At 35.2% G+C, this 12,176-nt stretch overlaps 1 protein-coding gene across 5 annotated transcripts in view; it reads left to right on the forward strand.

Annotated features, from left to right (window-relative positions):
• The first annotated feature begins 7,239 nt into the window (after nucleotides 1-7,239).
• Nucleotides 7,240-12,176, forward strand: part of LOC107690458 (cell surface glycoprotein MUC18-like) — a 41,570-nt gene continuing 36,633 nt past the window's right edge. For all 5 annotated transcript variants that reach the window (XM_016488811.1, XM_016488813.1, XM_016488815.1 and 2 more), the window contains exon 1: nucleotides 7,240-7,403. In XM_016488811.1, coding sequence (XP_016344297.1) covers nucleotides 7,346-7,403 — 58 coding nt within the window. In that variant the 5' untranslated portion in view covers nucleotides 7,240-7,345. The remainder of the gene's footprint in view (nucleotides 7,404-12,176) is intronic.

Here is a 12,176-nt window from a genome sequence, read left to right on the forward strand (position 1 = left end):
CACACAACCATCAACACCTCCTGCAACCCCCCTCTCCCCCCCTCCAGCACTCCAGATCAGTGAAGATGACTTGTGTCAGGTCTTCAGAAAGAACAAGAGAAGAAAAGCACCAGGCCCAGATGGTGTGACACCAGCCTGTCTGAAAACCTGCGCTGACCAGCTGGCCCCCATCTTCTCACAGATCTTCAACAGATCACTGGAGCTGTGCAAAGTCCCTGCCTGCTTCAAACGCTCCACCATCATCCCCGTCTCAAAGAAACCCAAGATAACAGGACTTAATAACTACTACAGACCTGTGGCCCTAACGTCTGTGGTCATTAAGACATTTGAGAGGTTGGTGTTGGCTTATCTGAAGGACATTACTGGACCCTTACTAGACCCCCTGCAGTTTGCTTACCGAGCAAACAGGTCCGTGGATGATGCAGTCAATATGGGACTGCACTTCATCCTGCAACATCTGGACAAAACAGGGACTTATGTGAGGATCCTGTTTGTGGACTTTAGCTCCGCTTTCAACACCATCATCCCAACACTCCTCCAGACCAAACTAACCCAGCTCTCTGTCCCTAGCTCTATCTGTCAATGGATCACCAGCTTTCTGACAGATAGGCAACAGCTAGTGAGAATTGGTCAATTTAAATACAACACCCGCACCATCAGCACCGGTGCCCTCCAGGGATGTGTGCTCTCCCCCCTGCTCTTCTCCCTCTACACCAACGACTGCACCTCTAAAGACCCCTCTGTCAAGCTCCTGAAGTATGCAGATGACACTACAGTCATCGGTCTCATCAAGGATGGAGACGAGTCTGCTTACAGACAGGAGGTTAAAGATCTGGCTGTCTGGTGCAGTCTTAACAACCTGGAGCTGAACACGCTCAAAACAGTGGAGATGATAGTGGACTTCAGGAGAAACCCCCCTGCACTCTCCCCATTCACCATCATAGACAGCACTGTGGCTGCAGTGGAGAAATTCAAGTTCCTGGGATCCATCATCTCCCAGGACCTGATGTGGGACACTCACATCAACTCCATTGTAAAAAAAAAGGCCCAACAAAGGTTGTACTTCCTTCGCCAGCTGAGGAAGTTTAATCTGCCACAGGAGCTGATGAAACAGTTCTTCTACTCAGCTGTCATTGAGTCTGTCCTGTGCACTTCAATAACTGTCTGGTTTGGTTCAGCTACAAAATCAGACATCAGAAGACTACAGAGAACGGTTCGGACTGCTGAAAGGATTATTGGTGCTCCCCTGCCCACCCTTCAAGAACTGTATACATCCAGAGTGAGGAAAAGTGCTCAGAAATCACTCTGGATCCCTCACATCCAAGTTATCCCCTTTTTGAACTTTTGGCATCTGGCCGGCTCTACAGAGCCCCAAATACCAGGATAGCCAGGCACAAGAACAGTTTCTTCCCCCAGGCAATCTACCTTATGAACAGTTAAATGTTCCCCACATTATGCAATAAAAATGTGCAATAACCTTATATATATTTGTTACCACCGCCAACCTAGTACATCCCTGCATCTCATTCTATTCTATTCCATTCTATTATCTTTAGCACAACTGTACATACAATTTATTTATTTTTCAATTTTTGTATATTTATATTTACATATGTGTATTTTTTATTCTCATCTTATTTTTTATTGTCTGTGTGTTGTTGTCTCTGTGTACTGGAAGCTTATGTCACTAAAACAAATTCCTTGTAAGCGCAAGCATTCTTGGCAATAAAGCTCTTTCTGATTCTGATTCTGATTCTGATTCTGATTCAGCAACTGCCTACCAGCCATCAGAATGTGCTACCAGCTTCAAAAAGAAAACAAAGTCAAATTTGTAATTGAGGTGGGGAATTCATGACAACAGAATGTCAGGAGTCCAGTTTAATGCCTCATCTGCAGGATGCTCCTTTTCACTGTCTAAATTCCGCATCATTACACTAAGAGTTTTGCACCCATTCAAGCCAGGGAATGATCACCCCCTGCTGGCTGGACTAAAACTAGCTGCAGCAGCAAGCAACATTTTCACAAATGGTCTCCCACCAGTGTACTGACCAGGCTCTGGCCAGCTTAGTTTTAGCGAGTAAGTAGAATATCTAAAATGGACTATCAAAATAAAGTATTGCCTTTCAACAGATGATTTTGTTGTTTTTCATGTATGTGATTTTTGATTAATTTGATTGAATCCAGTTATGGTCAAGTGACCCAGAACATAATGATTGTCCCCATATTCTGAATCAAATAAAAGGGTTAATTTGCAGCTGGTGCTGTGCTGACACAGGAAGTTTATCAAAAGCAATATGAGGAGAACTATTAATAGTCAGTCAGAGACAGACTGTTGGTGCAGTAATCCAGAAGCTTCTATGGGAAAACACAAACTCTCAACAGAAGAAACCACTGGTGTGCTGTCTAGTCACAACCTAGGCTACGACCTCACATACTACAGCAACCCTCGAGCTCCAACCAAGTTCAACACTTGAGTGAGCTTAAAAAGAAGGATAGGAAGGCAGAATGAAAGAGGTAGAGAAAATATTGATATATTCAATTGGACAATCCCTTGGGCTTATAGTCTTGGTTTGTGAAAATTTGCCTTCCCATATAATTTTTACCAGGCCGTGATCTTTCTGTATCAGATTCATCGCCCCAAACAATGGAAATTCTGCATAGTTGTACTATAAAGATTATGAGATATACATATTCAAGCCGCAAAGGCTAACATTTTTTTCCAGGCCACCATGTTCTCCTACCAAAGAGAGAGAGAGAGAGAGAGAATATATATTATATATATAATTAAAAAAATATATATTAATAAATAAATAAATATTTTTTTAAAAGTATAAATCATTGAAAAAATATAAAACATATGTATGTATTCCCAAAAGACTAGGTCAAACATTTTTACATCCAACTTGTTATTTATATCTTCCCATCACCACAGAAACATCCTTATGCCATGATCAAGACCATGGATGTCAATGTCTACTTGAAACAAACCCTGTTTTTGTGAAGACCCTTTTTGTGCACATATAGGACCCTAAATGTCTTCTGCTCCCTGCCCTTAAGCCCCTTCACTCCTCAGACGTTCACAGCCACCACCCTTGTGTTTAACAGACAATAGCCCCTCTCATACAAGCAGACAACTCCAAAAAACATTCCCCAGGGTCCAGAATGGAAAGATTGACTTCTTTCCTACTTCCTTCCTGTCGTTGAAGGAATAGCATGGTTCTTTCCACTACTTCAAGAAAGCAAGACAATGATATGTGGGCTTTACAGATATTAATCATTATGGTGGGTTATCATCAGTAAATTCACACCTGATTGTCTATAAGTTACAGGTTAAGGTAACATAATAGCAGTTGTTATATATTGTGTTTTTTGCTGATAAAAAAGGACTAACAGGCCGAACAAGACTTGAACTCTTCATTCAGTGTTGCTTTTTCTCCTAGACATGTGAATGGTGCTAATTGCAGAGCAACATGTTGTGTTAGGCAGAACTTGTCTAACATGATCCACCTTTAATGTGCTGAAAAGAGAGACATGTATACCCCATATGCTTGTCTAAATTTTTTATTTTTCTTGTCTTTAAACATGTTCATATGGCATTTTACAACAAAATGTATTGGTAGTACTTTAAAAATTCTTTAATTTTGTGAATACCACAATTATAGGTATTTCTTTCTGTGCATGTTAAACCCAATAGATGTTATGTTTATAAAATGGGAGCATGTGACACTCCAAACCCAGAATGGCATTTCAGCCACACTTAAAGGAATAGTTCACTCAAAAAAAAAAAAAAAATTGGCTTAAAATGTACTCACCCTCAGGCCATCCAAAATGTAGATGAGTTTGTTTCTTCATCCAAACAGATATGGAGAATTTTAGCATTACATCGTAGTGAATGGGTGCTGTCAGAATGAGAGTCCAAACAGCTGATAAAAACATAACAGTAATCCAAAACACAACTCCAGTCAATCAATTACCTTCCTGTGAAGCGAAAAGCTGTGCGTTTCTAAGAAATTAATACATCATTAAGTCGTTTTAAGTCCATCCTTAATGCTTCCTCCTATTTAACTCTATTTAAACTGTAACTTATTTTTGTGAACTGTTATTTGAAAAACATGTTTGTGCTTTCTTGAAATAATGTAATGAAATTATGTGAAGTAATGAAATAAGTGATATTGTTTTTAATGAATTTTCATTCATAATTTTTTAAGTAATAATTTTCTATTCTATTCTATTCTATTCTATTCTATTCTATTCTATTCTATTCTATTCTAGCTTATACTATGGAATAAAGAATGCATTACAGGAATAACATTTAAACCAAACTAATTTGTAAAACTCTCAACAGATCTCTACAAAATTGTATTTTGATATATAAAGTGATGTAAAGTGTGACCAACTGAATTGCCATCTCTTGTTTTTAGTCAGCAGAGCAACGCCACACTCGCCTCCAGGTGTGCAAACATTACCTGAGGTCTCCAGAGCATAGCTGTCAACATCAGGCTCACAAACTACAGCCAGCAACCTATTACTTTGACGAAATACTGCCTTCACTTTATACTGAGGTCTGAAACTAAAAATGAGCATCTCAAAAAGGATTTGACTTGGTGAGTCATGTGAGGGAGTAAACCATGTCAAATTTATTCTTGACTTTAATCCCACAGGAAATCTTCAGCCTATTTTCAAATACATATTCCTTGTAATTAGTTCTCAGCAGTAGATCATTGGATGGATGATCAGATTACAGGCTCTCCGAATCTGTTTTTCATCCACTAATGGTAGACAGTTCAAATAAAGTCAATTTAGAAACTATTTAAAAAGCCAACTAAAAGCCTCATTATCAAGAACAATAGCATTTATAATGACCGTTGATAAATATAGAAGGCACCGATTAAGACTTCAGGCTCCGTCTCCTGAATAAACATCAGGTCAAGCTATTGCTCATGTGCTTAGATTGCATGTCAGAAAATATACGTTATATACTTCAGGAGACATACAAATCCCATATCTCTCAGCCAAACAGCAGTAACTAAATCTATTATCAAGAGAAAACAGTCAATATTGTGTATACTGTACACTGATGCTATAGCATTTTTTGTTTTTGAACCCCTACACTTTGTACTCTGTATTACTACATACATTTTACCTGCATAGTGATCAGTTCTTCATTAACTAAATAAAGAGAACCCAGTTAAATGATCATTTTATTATTTCACTGATTTATCAAACAAAATTATCCAGAAGTAAATATCGTTGTTGGAAAAAATATATGGATACATCTGGGGTAATCAGTTCATCTACAGAAGTAAATGGAGTCGGCCCTTCTGAAAAAATATAGCCTAACACTTTTTTTTTTTTCAATCAAAATTCGGAATATTCTATGAGGCCACATAGAAAAAGGGAAAGATCTAAGGATCTACAGACCTCTCTTGCAAGGTTTTAATTTTATTGAATGTTTTATTTGTTAGGGACAGATACAATAAACATAGATGAAAATGTAAAAAACAATCATCCCATGCATGTACCATAGTGCTTGTAGCCGAAGCTAATTTGCAACACTTGTCCCTAGGAGGGCTTTTATAAATTACAATTACAATAAACAAGTAGTGCACAAATTTATAATATAAGTACACTAAACATGGCTACAGGTTTGTTGATGTATCAACCAAGATTTCTTGGCTTTCTTAAAATGATTATAATTTACAGTGGATTTTAAATAGTCAGGCAATGAATTCCAAAATTTTACACCTTTCACTGAGAACAGTCTGAGCAAATGATGTTTTACAATATATAACTTTACAGTTTCCACTAGAAGCCGCTCTAGTGGATCTACTGCTTCCCTGCAATCTCTCGAAAAATGTACATAAGGGCATAGGAGCAAGACCATTTAAACATTTAAACACAAACTTTACATAATGAAAAAAGACAAAGTGAGCAAAGCTCAAAATCTTGTATTTACTTAGGATCTGACAATGATGGTATCTTATTTGCTTTCTATCTAAAAATGTCAAAGCTCTATTGTAAAGACATTTAACCAGATTAATTATGGATTGATTTGTCTGAGACCAAATAGCTAATCCATATACCATGTGTGATAATATCATCGAATTTAAAAACAAAAAAGCATGATCATATGTTAAACAATTTCTTATTATTCTAAAGCTAGTAAGATTTGCTTTAATTGTTTGTGTTGTAATTGATTCCACCATCAGATTAACTGAAAAATTTACAGAATAGCATGGAGGAAGCCAATGCTCTCCAAGAAAAACATGGCTCCTATTATAAAGACGATTTGGATGAGCCAGAAAAGTTGGACGTATATTTTGTGGGACCAATTAATTAATAAATAGAACCTTTTGGTTTAAATGAGAATTTCTGGGGGGTTGTTATAATTGGCGATATAAGCCAATAATTTTATGTTATGACCAATATGTGCTAAATATTCATATACAATTTAACATTAATATAATGGAATAAAATATATGAATAGGAATATTAAAATATTGATATCATTATTATATACATTTGTTTTAAATAATTAAAAAATAAAACAAAAATGTCTCAAATGCTACAAGTAAATTCATAACATCATAACATTATACTATACAGTACAAAAAAATATATTCATTTTACAATTTGCTAAAGATTACTTGCAGTGTTATTAAATTATGTATGTTTTTGAAAATTAACTTAAATTAAGGGTCAGGTCATCTAAATATAAAAATGTATATAAAATATCCAATCAAGCAATATCCAATATCAGCCAATGTATATAGATGAAAAAAAAAATCTAATATTTGCGAATATTAGGTATCAGTATTGTTCACTTTAAATAAGAAGCTACAGGAGAAAGTCCAGCAGCAATAGAACAACCCAACCTTTTACTGTTTTGAAATAGCAAAATCAAAGACCCGACCTTACCCCAATAGAACAGTTTATGCAGGGAAGCCTGACAGCATCTCTGAATTGAAGCTGTGTTTGAAAATGAATGGGGCAAATTCTTTCAGGCAGATGTTTATGAAATTTATGCAGAAATTTCTTCAGGGTTCACAAACATCATGCGTACGTAGTTTCCAGCAAAACACCTGCATAATTCTGATATGAAAATGATATGTTCGCTTTAAAAATGTTCTTAAGTTTTATAGTTAAATACCTTGTTTGATGTGCATTGGTGTTTGCAGACCGTGTGGAGTACAGGGCGCAGCCCACTAGGTCCCGCCCACTCGTCTCTCCGCACTTCACGCACGCTCAGTGCAAACATCTGCCCTCTCTGATCTGATGATCTACAGGAGACTTCAGCTCTCCATCGCACTCACTCTCCTCGCATCAAATCTCGGATCAGGGAGACATGACCCTCCGTTATATTGCGCTCTTGATCGCGGGACTGAGCGTCCTCACGTGCAAAAGTAAGTCAAAGTTTCAATTGAGCCTGACAGTATCAGGTAAATAGTCAACGGGAAAGTTTATTCCAGGAATAGTGTGATGTAAGCTGTTTCGTTCATTCTTGTGCAAAAATGTGGGAGATGCTTTCCTCAATGCATGTAATGCATTTCCATTGTGAAGGCTCAATCCGAGCAGTTTTGCAATGTGGTCTTTGAAGGTCAGCTGGTCATCGAAGATTTAAATGTAAAAGTTTTTACTGTCATTTTTGATCAATTTAACAATATATATTTCCATTTTTGTTATTTCCATTTTTGATCAATTTAACACATCCTTGCTGATTAAAAGTATTAATTTCTTTTGACAAAAAAGTGTTTTTGTCAAGTGGCGTAAATCATATATTATCATATATTTAATCATATACGTATATATTTAATGTCATTAAATATAATATAATAATAATCTTCAAGAATCGGCTAAAAACACATCTCTTCCATCTTTTTTCGATCCTCTAACTCTAGCACTCTATTCTAATTCTATTCTTTAAAAAAAACTTGTCCCTTTTAGACTTACACTCTATTCATTTACTGCTTGTTTTCTTTTAAAAAACACTAGCTTTTCTAATCTTTTTGTATTCTATCTATTTGTTTTCTTTTTATTTATTATACAATGAACAAAAGCAAAAAAAGGCCTCTAACACTAGCTTGCTCTGTTCTTTTTCTATTCTATCAGTTTTCTTTTTATTTATTATATAATTTAAAAAAAACCTTGCTACGTGTGCTGCGTTAAGCTAACTGAGACTTGTTATAGCACTTGTATATCATTGCTCTTTTGTTGATTTTGATTGCTTCCATCAACTATTCAAATAGTATGATTGTAATTATTTCTAATGATTTTTAAAGCAAATTCACTTATGCTTCAGATCATAAAAAAGGTTATATGATAATTCAGTGATTATTATATTTCTTATGAATGTTAAGTTTGTAAACAAATCGCAAGAAAGTATTCAACTACATTTTAACGTAAAAGCCAACACCCCACATGCAGAATAACATTAACAGAAAGTGAAAAGAATTGGGCTTTCAGATAGCTGATTTAAACATTTAAAGTAATTTTCTTCAACAGTAATTATAGCTATTAAAAGTTGCCAAAAAGTTAAATTAACTTGAATTTAATGATATTTAAATGTATTCTTATTAATTATTATTATTATTATTTGTGACCCTGGAGCACAAAACCAGTCTTAAGTCACTGGGGTATATTTGTAGCAATAGCCAAAAATACATTGTATGGGTCAAAATTATTGATTTTTATTTTATGCCAAAAATCATTAGGATATTAAGTAAAGATCATGTTCCATGGAGATATTTTGTAAATTTCCTACTGTAAATATATCAAAACTTAATTTTTGATTAGTAATATGCATTGCTAAGAACTTCATTTGCATAACTTTAAAGGCGATTTTCTCAATATTTTGATTTTTTTGCACCCTCAGATTCCAGATACATCAATGGAAAGCTTATTTATTCAGCTTTCAGATGATGTATAAATCTCAATTTCGAAAAATTGACCTTTATGACTGGTTTTGTGGTCCAGGGTCACATTTACTTATTAAACTATTTTCAATTTAGATTTTTTAACATTGTAGCTAACACTTTCGTAATTCTGTAATTTTCAAAAATATACTTTAGTTTAGTAGACAAAGACACAAACAGTGTTATAAACACTGTAAAAACATTTTTTGAATTGTAAATAAAACAAAGATTATTGGAGTACGTTTTACAAAATTTACTAGCAATTTTGGAGTGAAAATTGTTTCAACACCATGTTTTTCAGTGTGGGTAAAACAACATTATTGTAGCATTATGTGTAAGCGAAGCAGCCTGCTGTGTGCTTAATGTTCATTGTCAGGAGATGTTCATAACTGGAAGAGCTTCAGTCAGAACAGTGAAGGGAGTTGTGTTGAGGACACAGTAGCAGGTTTATCTTTCTCTTCACAGACCACGGGACCGTGGTTAGATAACGTTAGTGTTAAGACTGTTTACCACGAGATTATCTCATTTTTAAAGAAGCACTGGAGTATAACTTGCAGATGTGTTTTGTAATCATTTTGAATATATGATGTAGTGGCCTACTACTTTAGCACATTATTAGACATGAGGATCGACAAGGAAGGATCTGCTTCCCCACAATGGCATTTTCTTTGATCAGAAGAATCTGTTATCTGACGTGTGAGTTCATAGTCAGACATTGTTTCCATTCACTCTTTAATCTCCAGATCTGGTCTGAACTTCCTCACTGTTTCTTCATGTTTCCTTATTCTTTTGCGTAATTATCCCCTCTTCTGTTCACCAACATTCATGCCTTTCCTCATTGTACTGACCTCCTGTTTCAGCCCCCTGCTTTCCTCCTTCTCTTTTCTTGAACACCTTTGGAGTTCTGACTCGATCTGTTGTAGCTCAGTACATCCTTCTTCCATGAGTCACAAACTGCTCTGATCATTTCTGACTGTGCTTTCTAAATGCACAGCAAATCTGATTAAAGAATTAGGTAATCAAAGCCTGTTATGGATTGCTATTCATGATGTCTAGCCCATAGTTAGGACTATTTTAGAGTTACCACTCCAAGTTGGCTGAATCCATCATTGAGCAGATTAAAAAGATAATGCATGAGATAAAATAGTATAGATATTCAGAGATGTTTTTTAGGCAACAATTAATGCAGCCTTTGTGAGTGTTTTTTTTAGCCAAATTGTTCTCCTTTCCCACTGTCGCATTTCTAAAGAGATTAATGACTACTTTGTATGAACATGTTTTTGTGTTTGTATGAACAACATTGTGTTTGCTAGTGTTGTGCAGCTGTCTTGTTTTACTGTGTCAGATTTTGTGGGTTTGAACATGGCCTGTGTGAAGAGCACGCTGTGAACAAAGCTTCTGTGAGTGGAGACACTTTTATGTGCATGGTTTGAAGAACCTCTCTGAGTCACTGAAAGACTTACAACAAGACTTACAGATCTCAACATTTTAGATTATTTTAAATAAAGAAAGTGCCTTTCTGGACCCCATCTAATTAAGGGTTAAAGGCCATTTTCTGTCTCAGGACTATGTCAAAGATGATGTGTGTTTACTCTTACAAAGGCATGTAGTCAAACAGTAAAGGTCTTTGTATGTAATTTTACATAATGTATATAATGAAGTAAGCATCTCTAAAGCATGCTAGCAGTGCAACTGTTGAAATAGTCTTTAAAGTGTAACCTATTAAAGTAGCTCCAAAACTAATTTATGTAAAACAGCTGTGGCATTAGAGATAGAATATGTTTAAATTGGTGTTATCTCTATCCTGTCTATGTTAATTCTCTTGATATTGAAACTGATGCATTTATTTATGGTGGTGGTCAGGGCTGGATTGGTAATCGGGCATACCGGGCATTTTCCCGGTGGGCCGACGCACTTAAGGGGCCAACAGAATGTTTTTTTTGTTTTTTTTGCCTAGGACCATCACGCACGGATAGCGAGCAGCCAGTGGCCCATTGGTTTGTCTACTTTATTGACAGAGTAAAACATCCAATCACAATGCGCTATAGACGGAGCTATGAAGTATTTTGCTCTATATAAAGATCACGTCACCCCGACTTCTTCCTTGTCGGCTTTTCCCACGTTTTCACAGCAGCTTTATCAAGAACAGGCTTGCTCTGCGGTGGGTGATGCGGGCCAAAGAGCAAGGCAGGAGGAGAAGAAGAAGAGAGTAGTTGAATCTGTAAAATGCTTGATAGGGACTCGCAACGGAGGCAGGCATCTAACCTATCCTAATGTGTGTGCGCGCCATGAGTGTAGAATACGTAAACACTTTTCAATAAAATGTAAATTCTTCCCTCGTGATTTTTTGGCCAAGTCAAGTCAAGTGTGTTCATATAGAGGTTTCCATGGGCCAATGCGAATAAAGCTAGATTTAAATAAAAAAAGACATGATATTGTCAGACCTGAGGTTTTATTCTTATCCAAAACAAGATGTGATATGAGGGTACATACACTACCAGTCAAAAAATTTTTGAACAGTAAGAAAGATCCAATAGAAAGATCCAAAGATCAGCATTCATATGAAATAAAAAGCTTTTGTAACATTATACATATACCATTCAAAAGCTTGGAGTCAGTATTTTTATTTACAGTATAGGCAAATAATCTTATAGATATAACCGATAATCAACGTTTTTTTTTTTTTTTTTACCGATATCCAAACTTTTTCAACTTAATCGATTGTTGGTTTGTTAATATTGGCTCTAACTTGCTGATTTAAAACATTTATTATTATTATTATTATTATTATTATTATTATTATTATCAAAATTTAAAACATTTAAAACACTTTTTTTCGGGATTCTTTGATGAATAGAAAGATCAAAAGATCAGCATTTATCTGAAATAAAAAGCTTTTGTAACATTATACACTATACAATTCAAAAGCTTGGAGTCAGTATAATTTTTTATTTTTTGGGGGAAAGAAATTAATACTTTTATTTAGCAAGGATGCTTTAAATTGGTCAAAAGTGATGATAAAGACATTCATAATGCTACAAAATATTTCCATTTCAGATAAATGCTGTTCTATTCATCATCTGAAAAATTCTACTCAGCTGTTTTCAACATAATAAAAATAAAAAATAAAATTTTTAGCAGCAAATCTGAATATTTTAATGCTTTCTGAAGGATCATGTGATTTGAGTATTGATGCTAAAAATTCAGCTTTGAAATCACAGGAATAAATTACATTTTAAAATATATTCAAATAGAAAACAGTTA

Source organism: Sinocyclocheilus anshuiensis, unplaced genomic scaffold (genome assembly GCF_001515605.1).
Source record: "Sinocyclocheilus anshuiensis isolate Anshui unplaced genomic scaffold, SAMN03320099.WGS_v1.1 scaffold1455, whole genome shotgun sequence".
Lineage (NCBI taxonomy): Eukaryota > Metazoa > Chordata > Actinopteri > Cypriniformes > Cyprinidae > Sinocyclocheilus > Sinocyclocheilus anshuiensis.